A 24,423-nucleotide genomic window follows, 5' to 3' on the forward strand; every position below is an offset into this window, starting at 1 on the left:
AACAAATTTCTCTTGTGCCTGTTGGCTTTCCTCTTGCCCGTATGCATATGTGCAACCCAGCCTCCTGCCCCAGAAAGTGGGAAAATAAGAATCCTACTTGGCAACTGGTCAGCTCAGAGGGATTTCCTTGCAGGATACAGGTAGATTTTTCTCCTCAAACTAAACAACCAGAAAAAAAAACACACTTAAGTTTTTTTTTCTGGATAGAGATGAAGGATGTAGTTTGGTTTCTGCCTTTGCAGTTGTCTAGTTTGCTTTATTTTGTATCAAATGAGCATCYGGTGTTTTCACAATACCTCTCCATTTTTGGGGCAGTTTATTTTTGTAAAATGCTGAAGTCCTYTCRGTTGCCAATGKGTCAGCACCTACTTACCTGTGCCCATCRGCCTTCCGAGTCCTTCAGGGACGTTACCTGTCGCTGGCAGCCTTCTCTCCAGGGCCGCARTCCTCTGTCCTCCTGTGGCCTTTCTCAGGAGTCAGTGACTCTCCTGACCGCAGCGCCCTTGTCCAGCTTCACTCTTTCTGACGTCTTTATGGCTCCCTCCCGGGGGATTTCGGAAAGTTGTCACCTGCCCTTCTCCCCCCGGCGTGGGTTCCCCAKCGCGCGCCCTCATCGCACGGCGTCAGGCAGCGTTTTGCGCCGCGGGGAGACGTGCTGCGCGGCACGTCCTTGAAGGCCCGCCACGAAACGCGCCTCGAGGGTCCCGCAGACCCGTGGCGCTGTCCTGCTGGGGTGCCTGGGGCGCTGAAAGTCTTAAATGMCTGCAGATTTGTACTTGGGTCAATGCTGTATTTATTTCATTAGTCTCCTGATAGAGACCAGAGWGATTTTTTTTACATCCACATTTCTAATCTTCCTGCTGGTTGTTGAATTGGTTTCGTCCCTCGCTGTGGGGAGGGAGAGGGTTGTGGCTGTGCTTGGTGTTGCTTCGGGGGGTCTTTTTGTCTTGTGGGGGGGTTGTAGATCATGTTGTAAAGTTAGCGTAATCTGAGCACTGTTAACACACGATATTTTTTAGATTACTCAAATCATTAAACATAATGAAATCCTCCCTCCTTTGCCTGACATTTTTACTCTCTGGACCTATACCTATTTTAAGTTATTAGTTATAAATAGCACTCTGATCTGAATTAATTCTGTAGGAAAGTGATAGGGACATGTAAAATAAAATCCAGTGTAATGAAATCTACCGTTTTGCTTTCTGTCACTGGTTTTGTAAATGCTGTCAGATAGGGGAACCAAGTGGGTCRGGCGAGAGAGCAAGAAGGGTTTCGATTGCAATAGAAGGAATGCATGGCAATTAAAAGGCATATAGCTATATTAATTTTTGTCTTTTTCTGACATTCTTCTCAGACATTATTAAATAATGCTTTGCTTTAATACCAGTTTTCTTGGCGGTACTTGGCAAATCCTAGTAAGTAGTGACCAGTGAAATTACCTTCATCCCTGTCCAGTGCCCTTCCTGTCTGATGAAAAACTATGTATATTCCAAACCACCTTTGGAATAGTCTGTCCTGATGCACTGCTWCCATATGTGCATTTACTGAAAAAACAATTAGTCACAGACATGTAAGATCCCTGACAAACTGAAATTTGCTTTTATCTGATATTCTAAGTTCTGCGTATTTAAAAATTAGTAGTTATGGTCTATCCAGTAAGATACGTAGCGTCACTTGACTCAGCAAAATAATATGGCCACAGAATGGCTGAGGTTGGAAGGGACTTTTGGAGATAATCCAGTCCAAGCCCCCTCTGCTCTAGCAGAGTCACCTTGAGCACCTTGCACAGGACTGAGGCTGAGGGGCTTAGACACCCCCTTTGCAGGGTGTCGCTGTAGCATTGCTGTACCAGTTTTTCAGAGGTTTTAGTGATGGGAATTTCAGTGCTGGGAGTGTTGAACACTGGCTTGGAAARGGGCTTCTATGTTTCAGTTTTGCTCTAATCAGAGAGTGTATCTAGATTGCCTATCGTAGTCATAGACATGCTAATTTGGCTACTGGAAGAAAGCTAGCATGTACTAGGTTAGAGATACGGGAAAAACTGGTCCACACTGAACTTTTGTACGGGGACTAGTTTGTAGTTACTGAGTCACTCGSTTAAATCTAGCTCAAATATCTATGCGCTTCACTGCAGTCTTCTCTGTAGATGCTGTGGTAACTTAATTTCCTAGTATTTATTAATGAGTCCATTTCTTTCTGTCTTAACACAGAAGCCCTTTTTTTTTTTTTTTTCTTTCTTAGAGTTTCTTATCTTTTCCTTGCAAGCCTTAACTTGCTGGCGGTTTTTTTTTGTGGCCAACTCCACCCTTTTCCACTTCGGGCACCGGCTGTTTGTGTGTGAACCAGCGCCTGGAGGGAGGCTGCGAGAAACCACAGCCCCGCGCTGGCTGCTCCAGCGAAGGTCCCTCCGTGGGCAGCTGCGCTTAAAGCACAGGAGTTAAAGTTAACAGCTCCTCACTCCTTGAGAGCAAAATACCAGCTAAGTTTTGAAACTTTTCCTTAATAGTAATGATATGGCAGAGAGAAAGAGAATGARTGTGTATGGTGGGGATGAGCGTGCACAGGCCTGTGGATATATACAGACAGAGATGCTGGGCTCTTTTTTATATATTTATATATATATATTTAACCTCTGATCAAAAATGGACACAAATGAAAACTTAAAGGGCTTTATTGCATTATTTTGAAGCTTTTAGGCTAGTATCTGTGCTGTTGTTAAGTTTAGGGACCTTGTGTATGTTTTCTAGTTATTCTTGTAGACTGACRTATCAAACTGTTTGGTTTGAACCTTGATATAATTAGTCCTGATGTGAACATATATGTTCTTCTCTTACAAGTTTGCTGTGGTTTGTTTTATTTGCTGGTGATTTATTTGCTGGTGATTTGTATGCTATTCTGTTTTCTCTATTTATGGGAGGGTCTTTTCATTTCATTTCTGCTTCTGTTGAGTGCATGAGTACTGCATGTAGAAATCAATGGTCAAAAAACAAGAAACCACCTAGAAAGAGAGTCTAAATACTTATAAGCCTGCACATGTCCTACTGTCCTCAGAGAACTGTCTGCCAAGATGAGCAGACTAATATTCAAATTTTCTTAAAAAAAAAAATCTATGGTAGAGAACAATAGTATGTTATATGTTATTCTAGCTAGATACTTTAGTTTGTCTGCCTCTGTTGGTTTGAAAAAAAAACAACTTTTGTCAACTAATGCCTGCAAATGTTTGCTTTAATTTCTAAAAGCCCTGCTTTTGCACTGTCACTTACACTTAGTGAATTATCTTTCCAAAAATGTAAGTAAATGATTGAGAGTTGAGGCTTGTAACAACGCTGTTAAGTTTCAGAGACCCCTTTCAGGTGCCAGTTAAAAAATTTTTGCAACTTAACTGCTTGTTATTGTGCTTAAGTTTGCGTATCTGGAAGATSATTGTGTACATTTCTGGAGAAGTAATTTCATGATATTAGAAATATGTTGAGCTAATCGTAYAACTAATGACTTTATCAAGGAAAGCTGTATCTGTTTTGCAGGCTGCATAATGCCGCATAAGGCTGTCTAAGCTGGTATGAGAGAGCTGGCTTGAGGTTTTAGAAGGAATGAAACTTRTACAGTACCAAATTCATCTGACTAAATGACCTGCTCAGTGAAGGCCACCATATGAGAGTCAAGTATGTCCACACTGGTGCTCCAGCCTCTTCTGGGGGCATTACCCACAGTCTGTAGTGCAAGCTGAGCTGCCCTGTTTTTTTTGTTTGTGGGAAGATTTGTTTCTCCAGACCTACTTGTGGAGTGGCAGTCGGAAGGCCAGTTCATCTGACTTAAGCTTTGCTTTACCTCTAAAATAGCTATGATGGTCCCAGTTCTCATCATGGCGTGTTTCCCGTGCAGACGTTTGGTGGGGTGCTTGGAGTAGTGTTCCCGCGCAAGCAGCAACCGGAAGGGTGATCTCATTTAAAGCCGAAGGGCGGCTGTACAAACAGAGGAAATAATTCTCAGTTCTGCATGAGTGGATTGTCCAGGCCGCAGGTTTTCCATACCACCAGCGCAGACGTGCTCAGATTCTGGGTTGAGCCCAGAAGTATTACAGCTGTGTTCACAAGCAGCATGATCAGCCGTGAAGRGATGTCAGTTAGGGTCACTTCTCATCTTGGAGCTCTGCCACTGCAGCAAAAGTCGCTGCTTTCACTGTATCTTAGTATGCTTAAAATTCTAGTGTTTAAAAAAATGCACACACACGTTTACCTGACTTAAATCCCAGAGATGAAACTCTCTTTATTGAGCAATATTGAGCATATAGCTGAATAACATACTTTTCTCATTCATCTGGCAACAYGGTTTGTTTTCCTTATTCAGCATTTTCTTGTCAAGTACTAAATCTTAAATTATTAGTGACCTTTCCGYTTGAAAAATACCTGCCTTTTGCTGGAGCGGAGCGTTTTGTGTTCTTTTTGAAAATGTGCATCCTGAGCCTGACTTTTACTCGGTCACTTGTGGGCAGTTGCAAGGTGTAATGTCCCGTGGTTCACGTTATAGCCTTGTGAATCAAAGCAAAACCTAACCACTTGGACTCCAGGCTGCAATTCGACTTTTTTCAGAAGCAGTTTCTTGTGCTGCTGATGGATCAGATCCCAAAACTGGAGCCCTACTCAGTAGTGATTTTACAGAACCAGTGAGGGAAAAGCTGCGAAGCTCCAATGAACATCGTTCATGTGATGGCTAACGTGTAACGTAAATTGTTCTCCAGAAGCATGTGGTGCCGTTCATCGAGCCGGTGGGGCGTTATCAGTTACAGGGCAAGGCTCTGTTTGCACGTGTGGAATGGTTATCTGAGGATGGACAGCAGAGCACCATGAATTGTAAGGATCCTAAGCAAAATAGAGGGGAGGGAGAGTCAGAGYGAGCGAATGTGGAGGTATTGAAATATTCATAAATATGCATTGAAGAATGGGCATGGTCATCTGCGTGGCACACTGAAGGCTGCTGTCTACCTAGAACATTATTGCTGTGCACTGGCATGTGTAATTTGTGTAGTTTACTGCAAAAGCTTCATGCATATTTTCACCTCTGTTTTACAGTTTGTCTCAGACCTGCCTGTCTGATGCTTGCCCTGGCTCTTACCTATTTGCTGATATTTTGGAAGCAATTTTTAAGGAAAGTTTGTTCAGTTTAACAAAATTGTTGATACCAGCACTGAAAACAATCCTCACTTGCAATAGCCTCGACGAGTGTAAAATGTACTGTTGTTAGCATCAGAGAGCAAGACTGAGCTCAGAAGAATGAAGAATAGCTCAAACAGAAAATAAAAGAATTAAAAATAGAATCTAAAATCAAAACTTTTCCACTTTTTTTTTCCCTTTGGAGGCTTGAGAAGAAATAGATGTGACAGAATAAATAAAATATATGAAAGCTAACTTGAAGTTTTAAAAGTCAATCTGAATATGACTAATAAAGAGTTTACTGGGAAAGTTTTTGCAGATCCTTTCTATAGTCCTTGTTGATCTTGTTGTTGTTAAGAGTAACTTTAATGTAATACAAATAACTGTTTTTCTCCCTCTCCTTCTGAAACAAGTACATTACAAATTACATCTTCTCCACAGCCTCCATGAGACTGCAAATACGTGGCTTCTCTTTATACAAATCGGTATAAAACCTCTCTGTATTTCAGTTTTCCACAGTGAGTAATGCAGAACTTTTTTGTAGGGACCTCCTTTTAATAACTGAAAAGTAATCGGCTATTTTGGTTTTTAGCTTCTGATTTTTTTGTGTCCAACTCTTTACCCTCAGAAATAACTTGCAGTGTGTTTAAACACTCCAAGCTGCTTTTGAAGTTATACTGAGAATTGTGCTTTGAGTATGTAAAAAGCTGCTTAATGCTTAGAGCTCTGAGAAGTGGGCCTGAGGCATCTCCAAATGAATACCCCAAATTAGTGGCATCTTTTGACCTCAATCTCTCTGCACCCGTTCTGTGAAAAATCCTGGTAGTGCCGTGCTTCACCTTAAAGGCACGGTTTGAGGATTAGTAAGTTGATGCTTACGAAGCGTTTGGATTTACAGTAATTATTTGCCCCAGAGAAAAGCTTGTCAGATAAATAATAATTGCTATCTCAACAGGGTATGTATAGCATCCTATGCTTTTTCTGCATGCTGTCACAGACTGACCCGTGAGAAGAAGATAAAATACTGGTTTTTTGTTTGTTTGTTTGTTTGTTTTTTAAGTGAGAAATAGCCATTGAGTGCTAAATGAGGCATGAGGACAAGATGATAGTGATACACTTAAAGATTATACATGTGCAAGGGAAGCAAAGACACGTCAGTTGTATTTCTGGCTCTCAACGTTCTGGGCTTTGCAGCCCCGTCCGAGCTGCAGTTCGGGGAAGGCTGCTCGCCGGTGCAGCGGTACGGGCAGCCCCACGTAGGCGCTGCCACCGCTTTGCAGCCCGAATAGATGGGGTCGCTGTTGGCGATAGCCACCCTTGGAGCTGACTTAAAAATTGAGGACAGTGGGCTTCACAGTTATTTGAAGGGTGAGAGTCTGCTCGGTTACGTTCCCAGTGCTGGAGGAGTGGTGAGCTGTGGTTTATTATGAACATAGATTCTTCTAACCTTCTTCCATTAAGCTTTCTGTCATTTTTTTTCCTGTTTCAATCTGTTTCTTTCCATTCTGTACTGTCCCTCTCCTCCTTTTTTTTTTTTTGTTTGTTTGTTTGTTTGTTTTACGCGTTTCTAGTCTTCGTGCCTCAGACTCATCTTCGCTCTGCTTGCTGTAGTCCTTTGCTCAGCCCTTGGCATCGCATTCCACTCGGAGTATTGCTCATCCCCACCTCTAGTCCTTCTGCCTAGCTGAGCTGAGATCTACTTTTCTTTTACCTGAATTTTATTTCCAGGCTCTTTGCTGAACCCTTTTAAATTCTTTCCCCGCTTCAAATTTTCTCCCCCTTTGCCTGCCAGGTTCTTAGTTGCTTTTGACTTCTCTGCCGTTTGCCTTTCTCCTGGTCYCTGTTTCCACAACTGCTTGTTTGCTTTACTAGCAACTACCTCCCATTACCCTTATCAGTTTTTCTTACTGGCTCCCAGTGCTGATCCGCCTCCCATAGCACCACTTCTTTTCTTTCAGTCCCAGTTCGATTCCTTTTCTCATCCTGTTCACTATTCTTATTCCCTTTTCCCCATCTGTTCCCTACTACTCACACYCAGATTTGAATCACCGTTACCCCACCAGTGCAGAGAGAGCAGAGACGTGATTTGGGAGTGCAAGCAGGTGCCGRTTTCTCTGCTTTCTGCTTGTCCAATCTTACACCACACAGCCACTGCAGAGAAAAAAAATCAGACTTTGCCCATATATCTTTAGACTTGCGAAAGGTTGTTCAAGTGTTTTGTGGGAGTGCTGCGTGCCTAGTCTGGTCTGCACTAAAAGCACCACGTAATGTGTTMTTAGCAAATTTACTCTAAGGAAAGAGCACAAGTGTCTGAAAAACATATTTGAAGTGTATTTACTGATGCTCAGCTGCCCAGCTGGTAGGGTCAGATAGGGTCTTGCAGATGTCTTCTAGGGGTCCAGAAGTACTCAGACTGTTCACCAACAGTTTTGATTTAAATGAAGGAATGTGCTATGAAACTGGTTGATTTTCACCCAACAAAGTGGGTGTTTTAAGAGGACAGAATTAAAATTCACTCAGTAGATTGAACAAAATGCATTTGCCTTACGGAACGATTTCCATTTCCAGCTGAGCCTAAGTACTGCGCCTGGGAAGGCAAACTAGAAGGGACGGGTACATAAAGAGAGAGGCTTGGGGGTATAGTAGGAGTCAGCTGCATTGCCAATACGYCAAACCAGCAAGAAGTGTTCGTAACACCCGTGGGCAGTGTTGTGCGTGCAGCTGTAACTGCTGCTCGCCCGGACGCAAGGGCAAAGCAGGAGGATGTCGCCGAGGCACACGGAGAGGTTTAGAAAGTACAACCTGTACAGAAAGTTTGAAAGAACTGAATTTATTTAGTCTAGGAGTGGCAAGACTGAATGAGACTGTGATAGTCTCGAAACAGGTGTTTGTTATGAGCTGTGGTCGCCTGGAAGAAACAGGCTTCGTCTGCAGTACGAAGTGTATCTGATTTGATATCACAAAACCCTTTTCCAGTTTTCTGCAAGACGTTACCTGCTGGAGTTGCGGACATTTATACTGGGGAGAAGAGGCAAGAGTTCCTTCCCTTTTAGAGAAAGAAAGAAGTAGAGAGGAGGTGGCATGCTGACATTTCTTCTAATTTTTCATATCTGTGCTATTACTTGAGCATGGATGAACTCCAGTTTTCCATTTGTTTGTAACTCTATCAGATGCGGATGGATTTTTAGAGGGATTACAGAATTAAAAAGAAAAAATATCCAGYGCTAAAAACAACCTAGCTTGGTCAAATTTCAAGTATGTCTTCCAAACCGTGGGGAATTCTTTAATTATTGATACAAACATTTTTTTGTTAACACTTATATTTTACTTTTTTTTTCTAGGAAATAGTTAACCCACTGGGGCTGAGCTACTGCTTCCCGCCCTCCTCCCCACCACAGAAAAATGCCAATACTTAGCATACAAAGTTATAGACCAGATGGTTAAAGTTTGGCAAAGTTATAAGCAGATAAAAACAAGGTCTAAGGGGAAGTGTCATGTAACATTAATAACAGACAAACCTACCAGCCCCACCTATAATAATCTTATTTCTGTCAAAGCCAGGTTTCCTTGATGATTCTCAAATGTTTCCACAGGCTTTTAGAGAAGATCTGGAATGCCTTATTCAAGAACAGATGAAGAAGGGCAATAACCCAACTGGACTGCTTGCATTACAGCAGATTGCTGATTACATTACGGCAAGCTCTTTTGCAGGTTTTTCCTCATCTTCACTCAGTAAGTGAACTATGTGTATAATTGCCTCTTTTCGCTTGTTTTTTTTTTNTTTTAATAATCACTAGATTTTACCCATGCTGGGATTTCTTCTGTATAAAAGTTCTGTCAGAGCTCATTTAAGCTATAAAGCAATACAGATACTGGGCTTAAAGAACTGCCCTTTTCAGCCTCTCTCTCACGCRGTTTTTGATTTGTGTCTATGCTATCCAAACTGTCCTGAGTCTTGACACTCAGTTATTACAGAATTTGCTAACAAAGATTTTTATGGAGATGGGGAGCAAAATGCAGCACATCATTATTGTTAGCAATTTAACATAGGCATAAACCGAGACGCAAAATACGCACCGTAATAGATTCTGTTTATTTTTCTACTCTTGTGTTTAAATTATAAAAAGAGAGAATAGCTTGTTGAAGTGAACTGGTACACAGACAGCTTTCAGAGCTAAAAAAGCTTTTAGTAAGCATTAAAGTRTAGTTATAAAGCTGTCATTAGGATCTTTCAGTCACGAGACAGCATTTTCAAAAGCTTCTTTCCAAGCCCTGAATCACTGAAATGTTACTTAAAGTTGATTTAAGTTCCAYGGGTGGAAGACACGATGTGGGAGCCTGCAAGCCTGAAATACAGCAGCACCTGCCAGTGTTCAGCACCTTTTGAAAAACTGATCCCAAAATGACTCTTCAGAATTCAGATAACAAAACAAGTGGAAGAGACCAACAGGGAACCCGGATAGTCTTATCTGGGCGGCTGGGGTCTGTTTGTGAGACTGCAGGGCCGGCTGTTGTCTCCGCAGCATTTGCCCACGGACTCGGCCGGGATGGCTCCTTGGGAAGCGCATGCTCTTTTTGCTAAAACCAAAACAAATCTTTCCTTCTCTGGCAGTGCTTTCCACATAAGCAATGACTGTAAGTTCGCAAAGAGATGTCATACATTTGTGAAGGAGAGAAGGGTAGATTTGTGTAATTTTAAGTCAAAGAAATAAATTGATCAATGTATTTTCTCTGTTAAGATGTGATCTATTTTGTCCAACAGATGGAGAACTGCGCTAGTCCTTACTTTTTCCTTAGTCTGAGCCCTTTAAGTTAGTACTAAGACATCTCTTCTGATTATTTATATCAGTGTCTGAAGTCCAGCAGAAGTGTTTTCTCCTTCAATTTTCAAAGTAACATGTAAAAATATTTCATTATTAGCAATTGTCTTGAAGCATAGCTCAGCCTTGCGTAGCACCTTGAGGCAGGAAAGAGTTTAAAGTGTGAGTGGTGTTTAAAAGTAAACCTATATATCAGTTCTTTACTACTTCTTCAAACATCAGAGACTTAATAATTTTCAGGTATGGTTCTRCTGTCTTAAATTAACAGAGGTTTATGATAAAGACCTTAGAAATCCCAGAATTGCATTTCCAGTCTGGTAATTGCTGGTACAACTAAGCTAACAATTCTAAATATACAGCTTCTAGAAGATCATGCCATAATTACAAATTAATTGTGTGACTAGCCACTATCTTCTTTATTTGTTTGTTTTTTTTAGGCCATGGAATGGTTACTCCTATCAACGATCTAGCTGGAATAGATACCTCCTCATTTGTTAAAGGAGAAAAACTTACTCGTTGCAAGTTAGCCAGTTTATATAGGTTGGCTGACTTGTTTGGGTGGGCACATTTGCCAAACTCCTATATCACAGTAAGTGTGTTAGAGAATATTTTTTTTATTTGAGACTTCAATTACTCATTCAATTAATGTAATAAATTATTTAAGTTCTCCCCTCCCCCTCAAGTAATACAAACTCAAAAATAGATCAGGAATTCATTTTTTTTYCCTTCCTTTGCAGGTAAGAGTAAGCAAAGAACATGACCATATTCTAATCATTCCAAGAGGTCTGTCTTTTTCTGAAGCTTCAGCTTCTAATTTGGTATGTGATTCACCTACAGTAATACCCATCAAGGTCAACCTGTTTTCTAAAAGACTTTTGTGGCCCCAAATGGGGCTCCTAAAATATAATCATGTTTCTGTTTTTAATGTTTGCCCACCAGATGAAAAGCTGATTAACTATTTAGATCACACCATCCTTTGTCCGGAGTATTTCTGTTTGGGTTTAGCTTTGCTTTCTGTTGCTTTGTCTCTAGCTTAGCTTTGAAGCAAAACAGCAAAGTTTGTTTTCTGTCTACCGGAGCTAATCAAATAGACTCAGTATAGCAGCAACCTTTTATAGTGTGACAATATAGTAATACATATGAAACCGCTTTGCAGGAATAGTATTATTGGATCAGCTCTTATCTTTGTAAGTGGGGCAGTAGAATTAAATAATCCTTTCCAGGCCCAAGAAGGGAGCAGGGATAAAGTTATAGAGTGGCATTTATGAACTTTCAACTGCTAAAACATACTTCTTTTGGTGTGGTATGTTCTTCATATTTCTGTGAAGAAGCTACCTGCTGTTAGAAGGGAGCAGCAGATTGAGATTGGTGGCATTGACCAACAAACCTAGAACCAAAATATGAATGTGAGAACAAGACTTGATATGAAGATGTTGTCTTGCTTGGTCTAGAAGTAACATTTTTAACATTTCCATAAATTTGAAATTCCCTGTGCATTTAACATACAAATTTCTCAGGGGCTTTATTTTTCTTTGTATTTAAACTGTATGAAAAGTAAATAAAATTAATTTTAAAGTGTGAGAATGAGGGTGCCTCACTAAAAAAAAAAAAAAAAAAAAAAAAAAAAAAAAGCCATTAACTAATGGTTTCTATGAGTATATAATTTACTTGAAATTTTTGAAGGTACTTTTTCTCCTTTCTCACTTTAGTTGGAAGGTGTTACAGACATAAAAATACATTTAGTAGTTGAATAAAATCTTTTATTCTTACACATAGCCCATTTCTGTTCCAGTTGTAATTCTGCTTTGTAAACTACTGAGATCTTCTTTTATAGAAAAGGTCAGCTGGACCAAAGAAGGATATATGTTATATCAGGGTCTCATCTTTACTTCTTCCATGGCTGGGCTTCCGAGAGTTAGCATAGTCTTGGACAGCTGCATGGTCTGTTGATGCACAGATTCAAGGTTGCTCTGCTATTCTATTTTTTCATGCACAGATCCCTAAAAGTATAGAAAACATAGGCGAAAATTTTGGTATTGGGGAGGGGGCACAGAGAAGGACAGACAGTTCGGGCAGCTGCAGCTAAGCAGATTTCTTGAATGCTGTTCCTTTGTTTGATTTCCCCACCCCCCCCTTCCCCAGGTTAAGGTAAACATCCTAGGAGATGTAGTTGACCAGGGAAGTACAACTCTAAGTATTGACAGTGCAGGATTCAGTCCACATGTGGCCATCTACTCCACACGTCCTGACGTCAGATGTGTGATACACATACATACCCCTGCAACAGCAGCGGTAAGTCTTCCTGCTTCTAGCATAAAGTGCATAAAGTAAACAAGCTTACCTTAGGAACTTAGATCAGCTTTCTGCAGCTGAATCACTGCTCACAACAGTTTTATTTTTTTGTTTTTAACATAAATTTAATTTATTCGTGACTATGCTGAAAGAAAAGGCTGATTCTTTGAGGTTATAAAATCATCAGAGTAGGAGGGCTGGGCCATCACAGTGAAAAAGATGATCAGATGTGATGGTACTCAGGTTGATGAGGGAGTAAGGTATGTAGTTTGCACAATGGTTATTTATAGCATCTCATGCTGTATAATGTGTCATATACATTATCATTTGGATTATGCAACTATGTTTTCGAATGGCTATATTGTAAACCAGTTCCGATTTATCTCCTATTTAAATATTGTAGTTAAAAAATGAGTTATAATTATGGCATAATTAATTAGAAAACTAAACTGGACTGTATGACCATGATAAAAATATAAGGAGACTTGAAAGAGTTGCTTCGAGATAAATAAATAAATTCCATGCTATATTATTATATATAAATGCATATATATGCATTCCTTGACTAGAGATAGAAAAAGGAATGGCTAACTTTTTTTTTTTTTTTTATATATACCAACATTTTAGTTAAAAACACCAGGAAAGCAGGAAAAAATACTGTGTAGGTATAATAATGAGAATTAAATACGGATGAAATTCACAGGAATTAATTTATTTGGAATAATTTGTCCTCTCCTACCGTAAACTTACCTCTAAGTTAAGTAACAGCAGCTCTGTAACGCTATAGGAAGCTAGACGAGGTAAAGCAGTAAGGTATTATTTCTCCACCTCTAAAATGGAGAGGTTGTGTCTCTTGTAGCAAAGATGTAATTTACAGCCCACTAAGGCTCTTGGGGAAAAAAAATAGTGATTTTTTTTTTCCTACTTAACAGTGCTTCATTTTCTTGAAACAGGTTTCATCTATGAAGTGTGGTATCCTCCCCATATCACAAGAGGCTCTGATTCTGGGAGATGTTGCTTATTACAATTACCAGGGATCTCTTGATGAGCAGGAAGAGAGAATTCAGCTTCAGAAAGTTCTTGGACCCAGTTGCAAGGTATTCGGCCTCCTTCACGCTTTGCATAAACAATTTTCATGTACCGTGCCAGTTTCTACCATTTAACATTAGTGTCTTTATTTACTAGGTATTGGTCTTAAGAAACCATGGTGTGGTAGCACTGGGTGAGACACTGGAAGAAGCATTCCACTATATTTTCAATGTGCAACTGGCCTGTGAAACACAGGTGAGAGAGAATTTGTCAGTATTTGGCTTCAAAAGCTTGTGCTGGTGAATTATAGATTATGTCCCAGATGGGAAAATCTCTAATGTTACTAAGTGTTTAGGATTGTGGAATCCAGTGTAATCTGACAGGTAGAAATCAGAAAAATTTGGAGTAATCAGAAAAACGTAGCTGGAACAACACAAATACTGTATCACTTCCCTTAGAACGTGTCCCAGTCGTGTTATGCTCTGAAGCCTACAGATTTCATTCCATTGTGTGGAATGCAGCTACTCGAAGGTGAATAAGCAGATGAAAGATACCATAGGACTCACGGCATGTGGAGACATGACTCAAGATATCTCATATTTCACCTGTCAAAGCTGAATGTTGTTACAAAGAAAAGAAGCTATAGCCTATGGTCACAAAGAATTGCAATACTAAACAAACAAAAAGATGTTGGAGGAATGGTAGAGAGTTCACTTGAAAATAAAATGAGTCTCAAAAATCAATGGTTTCCATTTTGTCTAACTTCTGCTATCTAGTTAGATATCTAGGTATTACATAGCTATTATACCTGTATACCACTATTAGTGTGGGGAGATACCTCTGGAAGTGTCCTTACCTTCCATAACTTTAACTTCATTCCCAGAAATTTCATCACTTAGCTCCTTCTTGTTCCCTGGCAATCCTGTCCTCCCAAGTACACATCTGGAGGGGAAGCGCAAATAGCAGTCCCCTTTCTTTTCCTCTCCTCCATCTCCCTGGCATTCATTCACTTTGAATTCTGTCATTCATCCACTTTGAAATCTGTATCAAAATAAAAGCCATTCATAGTCTTGTGATGCAAAAAAATCTTTCTAGGGTACTCCAAGAACTAGTGTTTGAATCTGCTCCTTTTATAGTGTTCTTATTAGCAGATATTATTCAATAGGAATCATTTGTTATGTATTTCAGTGTATTTTTTGCATAGAAAAAAACTAATACAAGAAAAAAACTGCAGCTTGTGTGTTGAGTGTGTTTTTCCTGCRAATTCAGACAAGCAGAGAATTCAAAAAAAAAAAAAAAATCCACAAATGAAATATGTTCTTTAACATCTTTAGGTTCATGCATTAGCTGGCGCAGGTGGGGTAGACAATCTCCTACTACTAGACGTGCAGAAGTTCAAGCCTCTCACGCACGCTTTGGCAGCAGCTGGAGGAGGTGGAGTTAGTATGGCTTCACAACAAAAATGGAAAGTTGGGGAGCAAGAGTTTGAAGCACTCATGAGGATGCTAGACAACCTGGTAAGAACACATTTTTGGCATTGTACATACAGTGTTGTAAGCTTCTGAGTATGTGATTAGGATTCTGAAAAGAGAACGATGCTTTCTGGTTTCTCTGTGAAYTCAAAATTAAGGGGAAGTAGTACTTACTGTATGTTTAATCTCTTCTGTTTGGCTTAGCTTTTATTATGTCAGTTTATTTGAAAACTTTAATCTGTCTTWAAAAGAATTTAGAATGTTTTGAACTTAAACTTCGTCACACCCATCTCATAAGCATTCCTATTTTCTCTTTATAGTAGCCTACTAGTACAAATATTTTTTTAATCACTGCCATAGTAAATAGACTTTGAAATTTCCATCTCTATTTTGTTATTAATTCTAATATTAGACTTTATCCATTTAAAATTGAGTACTGGAAAAAAGAAAAGATGATGATAATTACTGCTTGTTTGAAATACCTATTCTACACTATGAATTTTGGAACAGCCTTTTAATACAAGTAGAGCGAGTAATGGGGTGGTGTCATGAATTGGAAAGTGTCATCGTGCTAGATAGTTAACTGCCCTCTTGGATGCTACCTGGGTCGCAACTCGAGCAGGAGRTTTGTTCCCTGGTTCTCATACACAAAGCCAGCAGAAAGGTGAAGTGTGAGTGGTGTTCGGTCCACCTGTACCAGGTATTTTAAATGGGTTTAAATAGGATGAATGAATGATGCAGGACATCACTAATCARCTCTTTGAAGAGCTGAGTGAACCCATTTAACATATAGGAGATAGCACAACATTCTTCTGATTTTCTTTTACCTCTGCAGGGATACAGAACCGGCTATGCCTATAGGCAACCATTAGTCAGAGAAAAACCCAGACATAAGAGTGATGTTGAGATCCCAGCCACTGTGACAGCCTTCTCCTTTGAAGATGATACAGTGCCGCTCTCCCCCCTCAAATTCCTGGCCCAAAGACAACAGAGGGAGAAGACAAGATGGCTGAACTCTCCAAACACCTACTTGAAAGTGAATGTGCCTGAGGAGTCTTGGAACGGAGAAGCTAGTCCCAGAACCAAGATCACGGTAGGTGGTCAGCTCCACAGTTGCCTTGTACTCAGCTTGGGAGAAAGCAGATTGCTCTCCGTTTATATGAGGAAATCTTTAACAGGATTAGCAAATTAGTTAATCAAGCAGATAAAAATCAGCTGTTGGGAGATTTAATGGCATTAGTACTGAGGGTCTCTTCTGTTTTGGTGATGTTACTGTTTGGAAAAGTTTATGATTAAAATTTAACAGTGATTTCCCTTTTGTTACTAACTCCTCTGATGCCTACAGTAGGAAATAGTTAAAAAGTCTGTCCATGTTATTGCTTCTGATGATGACGACCAAGGTTTGCTTTCTGTTTTGCCTTACCAAKATGCTTCCAGTACATTTTCAGCCCAGAGACAGCTCTCTTGTAGGACTGAGAGAGGCATGGTATTTGCAATCAGGCCAGTGCAGCTACATGATACACTCCGAAATACATGAGCACCCCCTCCTGGTAGGTCAGTGATTCTCTAAAATCAACTTCACACGAAACATCTTAAGCCAYAGATGCGTTTAAACCTTACTTACAAAGGAAAAACTTTCAGGCAGAATTTGTAGCAGAGATGGAAGTTGATTGTACAAATGAATTAATAAGAAAGGACAGAGTCTGGCATCAGCAGATCTATACACCAGTTGCTAGGAAGGGTGATCCTTTCAAAATACAATTTCATTAGTATGCAGATTGTATTGCATTTTGCAAGAGTGTATTTTATTTCAATGCTTATTGAAAGTAATCTTACAGAGTGTCTGTTAAAGGCAACTTAAGTCCCCTTGGGCAAGCGTACAAGCTTGTAATAACTTAGGTTTATTTTGTGTCATGCAGAATTGAGAATAGAATCAGGAAATCTTTTCTTTACATCTGTTCTCTAACCATAAGATAACTCTGATAATTGTCCCTCACCCTATCAGGCCATTTTTAGCATAATATTTTTTCTTTAAGTGGATGAAAGCTGATGACTCTTCAAAGACTAGTGGAGGAACGCCGATCAAAATCGAAGATCCAAACCAATTTGTTCCTTTAAATACAAACCCAAATGAAGTGCTGGAAAAGAGAAATAAGGTAAAACAAGTGAATTGAATAAAACTATAATATTTCCAAATATAATTATTTGTTTGAGTAATGATTCAACACAGCAGTAAAATAACATTTTCAAGTCACTTTGTAAAAAAAGTTTCTAAGGTTACACGTGCTTTTGGCACTAAATGTTTGTATGCAAATATATAATACATGTAAACTCTATATATAAAAATAAAAATACATAAAATTGAATGCAATAGTATGGTGAATGATGAGCAATGATAGGCTAGAAATGTTAATCTCCGTTATTTAGCATTATATTAAGTGGATAATTAAGTGTAGATGTGAACTGAATTGCCCTGTGTCATGTACAGCGTGATTTGGTCTTAAACTGGCTCTATTCCATATTAATTTGCCTGGCACTTACTAAACTGGAATTTCTGTTTTCCCGTCCACTTGCTAATGATAGTTTTAAAAAAAAAAAAAAAGAAGAAGAACAAAAGAAAAAAAAATAAAAAGACATTATTGTTAGAGCTCTCTGTAAGCATAAAAATCTTACTGCTTTTCCCTTCGAGCAGATTAAGTGCTAACTGTCAGATTGACCAAATACTCCACCCTAAGCATAACTATATTAGCAGATATAAAGGACAATTTCCATTTAGTTGCAGGATTTTTCATCCTTGGAAAGAGTTGCAGCAGTATCCATGGGGATCGAACTGGAGTCAGGAGGAGCAACTCCCTTCCTTAGAGCTGGAAAAACTAATCATCTAGCTGTTGATGAGACTGATATTAAAAGTCCTAGACAATGATTTTTAGACTTAAGTGCCATTATCTCATTAGATAGTTGGTCGCTGTTTTTCTGCTGTACAATTTATCTGATTTATTTTTGTATTTATTTCTGATCTGCCAATCTATTAAGCACTAACAGCATGAAGTTAGAGCTGTTGGTTTGAGGGGTAATCAGTGAATTATTCACAGAAGGAAAACTTTATCAACGTTTTTCACCACAGAGATCTCTTGAATAGCTTAACATATATCGTTCATTTTGGAGATGGAGAGGAGAGATTCAGAGGTGTAAGGGAGTCATTTCTGAATAGTGGTGTACATGAAGTGCAGGAGCTGGGACTAGGATGGCTTTCCAGGAGTACTTAAATGGCTACAACATCAGAATATGCAGTGTGTTCAGAGGTGGAAGGAGAGATCATGCTCTTAATTTTTAGATCCAGAAGTTCAAAGTTCAGTCTTCAAACCATAAAGTACTGCTAATATTACTGACTTTACAAAGCTGATGGGAATAGGGTTTGTTGAAGAGAAATAAATACCTACTTCTAACATGACTTTTTTTTCTATATAGATTCGGGAACAAAACCGATAYGACTTAAAGACAGCAGGACCTCAGTCTCAGTTGCTTGCTGGGATTGTTGTGGATAAAAAACCAAGTCCAGTGAGTAGGATATAATTCAATGATTCTATATATATGCAGGCTATTTTGGACATCTTTCTTTTAAACTACAATTTAGATCATTTCTTTTTTACAGGCTTTATTAGGACTGGTTATTTTAACACCAAAATTTGAGTGTAAGATACATTTCGTTAGTGTAGATGCATCTTTTATCTCAGAGATTTAAAATCTTAGTTTCAAATGGCGCAGTGGGTTGGCCTGGCTTTTGTATTAATGAAATAGGCTTTAAAACTGTTTAAGCGGAGGAGTAACAAATTTTGTAATGCATGGAGGCAAAAATAATCCTTTTATCTGCCTGTGGAACTCGCTGGTAAAATTTCTTACCTCTCCACACCAATATCTTTATTTCTGAATAGTATGGATATCCTGAGTGTATCTAACAAATCTTGCTTAATTATAAACAAAATTCTGTAATTCTAAGAGCTGCCCACCATTCTTGGGTTGGTATGTCTGTTTCTTCATTTTAGTTCGCAATTTTTTGAGGTAATATTGAGTTGGCTGGTTTATTTCAGACAAAAGGAGTTATTTTCCAAATGGGTTTTCAATCAGTATGAAAAATAACTTTAATTTTATCATTGTAAGATTCATCTCAAAAAAGCTCTTCCAGTTGGATTCCTAAATTGGAGCACATTTTTTCCTACCAAAAAATTCCTAGAACTTAGAGTATTCATGAAAAATGCAGGAAACCTTTTGCTTGAATTCCTATTGTTTAAGGACTTTCACTTCTCAGAAGAATATCTTAGTGCCAAAACTATAAGCTATTGAGGCAGGTCTGTCCTTAGACGCTCTCTCTTGGTAGAAAAAGCTCAAATAGTGATTGTGCCAATGTAATTCAATGGTGATTTACACCTCAGTGGTCGCTGTTCATTACTAAGCAAATGTGTATTATTTGGGTAAATTTTATTCTCTGTGTCTGCGTATGGTTCTTTTCATATTCCTTCTCTGCAGGTCTGCTGTCACCAAATTTGGGGCAAAAAAAGAGACATTAACCATGTATTTCTCGTTTCTTTTCTTTTTCTTTTTCTTTTTTTTTTTAAGCTACTGAACTTTGTGGTTTTCTCTTTTCCAGCCAATGCAATTTGAGGAAGATGAGCATGCGCCACCAGCACCACCCAACCCATTTAGCCATCTCACGGAAAAGGAACTGGAAGAGTACAAAAAAACAATTGAGCGCAAGCAGCTAGGGCTGGAAGGTCAGTGATGCATTTAAGTGTTGGGGTTTACATTTCAAAAATCAGCAGTTCGTTTTTAGTTTGAACATATTGTAAAAATGTAAATGTGTTAATTATTAGCATGCACTGTTGGCAATTACTTAGCTTTAGAACACTCCTTGAGATACGTAGAATTTTATTTAAGTGCTTGGAGTTTTTCTTTTTTTTTGTTTTTGGTTTGGTTTGGTTAATGCTGAAATTAAAGCAATGACAGCTTTGCACAGAAATAGGGTTGACAAAAAACACATTTTAACATAATGAGTTTTTATGTTAGAATCATAGAATAACTTAGCATGGAAGAGCATCATCTTGCCCAAACTCCTGCTCAAAGTTAATTTGAAAGTTGCTCAAGTTGCTCAGGAGCATGTCCGTTTGAGCTCTGAATGTCTTTAAGGATACAAATTTCATAGTCTGTCTGGTAACCTGTTYCGGTGCTTAACCACTCGTACTGTGGAAGTTCTGTTAAGTAAGGGAAACGATATATGAATAGTGATCCTGTGAAAAATAATCTTTGTTAATTAGGAAATATGTGGCAAGAGAGAAAAATCCTGTGATCTTGGCTTCTTTTAATAAATGTTCAGATATCAGAATTCGCAAGAAAAAGCTGTTAATCTGTCATGAAGAACATGAAATACTCTGTGATATTTATATTTGGTACCACCTTGTTGATAGGTTCTCCATTTTYGTGCCCTCAGATTTCAGTATTTTTAATGCACCTTATATTTTCTTATTTCTAAAAGCTTTAAGAAGCAAAGATAAAGTATTACAGTAACTTTTCCTGTTTTTMTCCCAATACTCAATTCATCTACTTTTGCTATGACCTCTTTATATTTTTATTTCGATACTACTATTCCGTAGGGAATTACTAATTCAGTTTTTGTTTTGTTTGTTTGTTTTTAACAGTTGCACTTACTATGCACTCTTCTTCACTAATATTGTGTAATAAAACAACTTCTCTGTATATCACGTTCAGAGCATACTGTAATAATTTCTTGTAACAGCAAACTGGCTTGTAGCTAGGTAAAAACATGGGGCATGCTAGCTGGAATTCAACCTCTCCCCCTTTTTATGAAACAACTAATATATAGTGATTGTTAATGGATGAAATTTGTAATTTCATAATCTACAGAGTTTAAACTGAGTATTTTAACTTCTTGAGGTTATCGGCATGAACTGTAAATYTTATAGCACTTGCACTGACATTCTTGCCTTATTTTTACTTTTGCATGGCTACTAATTCAAGTCTTGTCCTGCAGATGCTGAACAGGAATTATTCTCAGATGACGGTTCATCTGTGTCACAAATTCAGTCACAAACTCAGTCCCCGCAAAATGTCCCAGAAAAATTAGAAGGTATTCCATGTAATTTCTGTAAAATGCCAGTGACTCTCACCTGAGTCATCTGCTGTCTTGTTGCATTCTTTATGTTTACTTGAAGTCGACTGAGCAAAAAAGAACCCAGTTTTGCCAGAATGCAGGTGGGAGTCTGTCCAGAAAACTYAATTTCTTTTTTCTCAGTTTTTCCTTATGTGGAATTCTCACAACTAGAAAATAACTCACGACATACTGAAATTCAGATGTTTCTGAGATGGGGGAAGTGGATATTACATATTACCTTTAAATAAAGAGTTATGATTAGACTTTTTGACTAAGAATTTTCCAGAGACAGCTAACAAAGGTTKGTATTTAAGGTTTCTGTATGTAATGGCTGTGTTCTCATAAATTAGTCTCATGCAGTAAAACAGAATCCTCAGTGCACCTGAGACTGCGCAGCTGTGTGTGTGCCTGGGTAAGGTACAGTCAGCTTTTTCAGCCCCTTTTCCTTTAGTGACATTTTTACAGTATTTGCCTGTTTACGGTCAGTAAGAATGCAGGTAAAGAAAGCAACAGATCTGAAAAAGTCAGGCTTCATTCTTTGCATCACAGTCCTGACTTGCGTCTTGTGCTYGTTTCAGTAYGGGGTTTTTACGTGAACATGAATAYGAATAATTGCAAAAATCTCTGTTCTCTTAGAAAATCATGAAGATCTATATACCCAGAATGCTGACCTAATATCTGCAGAGTTACCTGTTGTGGTGGTAAATGGCAAAGACGATGCACACGACGTGGAAGAAGACCTCACCAAGAGGGTCAGTCAGTTAACCACTAGTACTGTGGAGAGTGTAGAGATTACGATTAAAACCTCTGAAAAGATTGAAGAGGCCCTGTCCCCCGAAGGGTCACCTTCCAAATCCCCATCAAAGAAGAAGAAGAAATTCCGTACTCCATCTTTTCTGAAAAAGAATAAAAAGAAGGAGAAAGTAGAAGCGTAAGTGCAGTCRTGTTGTGAGGAGACGTTGCGCATTTTAAAAATTTGAGTTGACCATTAACAGAGTAGTGTTGGGGGGTGCAGTAACTGGACTTCTAACCTAAACAAAAAGGAACTGGAAGAGGTTTTGCTTTAAAAACAAAAAAAAACGTTTTTGTGTTAATTGAAAATTAATTCATCTCTCACTTAAGTGTGTCCAGAATTGCTATGAGGGTCTGAAACATTCAGTAGTTTCCTGTAGAACAACACTGGCAGGTGCTTGAGCACCATCATAGCAAGATCAAATACCATCGTAGTGCACAGCAGCAAGTTCTGCTTGGAGTATTTTGCAGACCTTAAAATTTTCAGTACAGTTAGTCTTTAACAAAGTTACTGCTGAGTGATCGTGTGACTTATTTTTATTTTTTTTTTTTTTTAACTGCTGTCTCATTTGGTAACCAGATCATACAATTTTATATTGTGATTTTGACCATATATTTTGTTTCTGTACCCCTGTTTAAGTGGGTGCATATTAACAGCACACCTTTAAATCTTTTTAAGATTAGATCGTATAGAAATATTATACACTGGTACATATTATTAGGGGGAAAACTGTGTAAGAGAAAGTTTATTGGAATTATACAAAATGTCTAAGAATTCCATTCATCAATAACTTTTTTGCCAAATATTTCATTTTAGTGAAATATAATTTTTGAAGACTTCTTTTTTATTCTATCAGTTGGGGGGAGAAATACCCTTATTTTTCGAGAAAGGGGATTTTATACACTTAACATTGATAATTTAGTTTAACTGACAAAACAAAAAAATTTTATATGTTCAAATGTTTGTATACCATTCAGTATAAAAGTATTATAAGCATGTGAACCAAGCATTTAATAGTAGAGTGTATTTACGAATGCTTGGTTTAGAGTATACTTAAATATAATTCAGGAATCCAGGGACTTAGAAATCAAAAGATAAAAGCATATAAAATTAAACTGGATTCATGTTTAAAACTTACTGGGTTTTTTTCCTTGTGGTATTGCTAATGAATGAAGAAAAGTAATCTCTTAACATAACCAAATGAAGGAAACAAAACTGATAAAAGGGAAAGTGATATAGTAAGAAAATAGGATGAGACAAAGAAAGTGAAAGTTCGGTGATTATTTTTTATTAAATATATGATATGGAATGTGGGGTATTTTTATTAAATCAGCAAAGTTACATTTCCATATTAGAAGTTTTAAATAATTTGTGTGGATTCATACAAAGTGCAACACTTTTTTTTTTTCCCCTTCACTTTTGTTTTAATTTTAAAAGGGTCTCATGAATCTGTGTTGTCCTTTGGATGAACCCAGGGCAAATTAGAGCCTAGTGCCATGGGTGAGGGTGGTACTGCCACTTATTCATTTTTACTGATGTTGTCATTTTACTACTTCTACTGCATTGTAAATATAAACAAGCATAGAAAAAATAATGTAGGATTTCTCTTTGCTGTGTCAAATTTGTCTGTAAATCAGTCATCACAATAGGAAGTACATTTAAAAGATCCATGTGATTCCTGAATTGCCGGTTGAAATATTATACAATATATAAATTGTTAAATATGGCTGGAGAGTGGTTTGGCATGCAAAAATGTTGATTATAGCATGTTTGGGAGCTGGTTAGCTTTGACCGTGTAAGTGTGATAATGCAACGTTGGAATGGATCCTGGAAACAATTTTCTAGCTATCACTAAATACTGGAATCAGTGTTTTTAATCATAGTGAAAACTTTCAGTTGCTTACTTTGTTTTCTTTATGTTCTACATTATTTGTGTTGTACTACAACATATGTAGAAACAGTAACCTGTGAACAACGCTTTTCATAACTTTTTTAAAAATATATCTAAATGAATGCAATGTGCATAAATATTTTTTAAAATGCAACCGTGAACTATTTGCACCTTTTGCTAATGCCTCTATTTACTTGCTTTGGCATAAAGAATGAGCCAGCCAACTCTGTGTCCTGTGGAAAATATATAAATGTTATCTGAAATTGCTCATAGATGTAATGCTAATTAATGTTAAATCACAAATAAACAGTATTTTAAATAGATGGACTTTGTGTAGCGGCCTTCTGTTTACACAGCACTCGTGCATCTCTTCCTTGTAAAAAGATGCTTTGATCCTGTCCATTTCTAGTAAGGAGTTTAGGCTGAAGACGGACTCTTTCTTGAACTTACTGTGAAAGCTGTGCGAGAGGGAGAGGCAGGACTCCGGGCGCCGGCGGTGCTCGTGCTGCCGGCGCTCGTCCCCTGCGCCAGGCTCTCCAGCTGCTGCCGCTGCCTGTCCTCCCTGCGGCGCCGGGTAGGAGAGCTCGCTTCAGCCGTGGGACTGAGCAGGCTTAAGAGCTGTGCAAGTATAAAGCTCGGAAACAACTTACGAGAATTCCTTTTTTTTGTTGATAGTTTTGGTGGTTTTTTTTTTTTTTTTTTGGGGGGGGGGGGGAGTTAATGAAAACAAAGTTCTTTGCAGTAAAGCTTTTCTTTTAAAGTTATCTGAAGATGTCCGTGTCATGCCCAGCCAGCATATGGTATAACTCAGAA

At 38.4% G+C, this 24,423-nt stretch overlaps 1 protein-coding gene across 8 annotated transcripts in view; it reads left to right on the forward strand.

Moving 5' to 3' along the window:
* ADD3 (adducin 3) overlaps window positions 1-23,933 on the forward strand; it is a 106,529-nt gene extending 82,596 nt beyond the window's left edge. For 4 of the 8 annotated variants that reach the window (XM_085308097.1, XM_085308088.1, XM_085308105.1 and 1 more), the window contains 13 exons: window positions 8,744-8,882; window positions 10,408-10,559; window positions 10,708-10,788; window positions 12,113-12,262; window positions 13,216-13,359; window positions 13,448-13,546; window positions 14,626-14,808; window positions 15,599-15,856; window positions 16,800-16,919; window positions 18,232-18,321; window positions 19,409-19,532; window positions 20,807-20,902; window positions 21,563-23,933. In XM_085308097.1, coding sequence (XP_085164223.1) covers window positions 8,744-8,882; window positions 10,408-10,559; window positions 10,708-10,788; window positions 12,113-12,262; window positions 13,216-13,359; window positions 13,448-13,546; window positions 14,626-14,808; window positions 15,599-15,856; window positions 16,800-16,919; window positions 18,232-18,321; window positions 19,409-19,532; window positions 20,807-20,902; window positions 21,563-21,861 — 1,935 coding nt within the window. In that variant the 3' untranslated portion in view covers window positions 21,862-23,933. Of the gene's footprint in view, window positions 1-2,348; window positions 2,479-3,488; window positions 3,663-5,591; window positions 5,636-8,743; window positions 8,883-10,407; window positions 10,560-10,707; window positions 10,789-12,112; window positions 12,263-13,215; window positions 13,360-13,447; window positions 13,547-14,625; window positions 14,809-15,598; window positions 15,857-16,799; window positions 16,920-18,231; window positions 18,322-19,408; window positions 19,533-20,806; window positions 20,903-21,562 lie in introns of those variants that run through there. The other 4 variants (XM_085308141.1, XM_085308150.1, XM_085308133.1 and 1 more) reach the window with 4 other exon arrangements.
* Window positions 23,934-24,423: the final 490 nt, after the last annotated feature.

This window comes from Rhea americana, unplaced genomic scaffold (genome assembly GCF_003343005.1).
Source record: "Rhea americana isolate MKP2758 unplaced genomic scaffold, rheAme1 scaffold_104, whole genome shotgun sequence".
NCBI lineage: Eukaryota > Metazoa > Chordata > Aves > Rheiformes > Rheidae > Rhea > Rhea americana.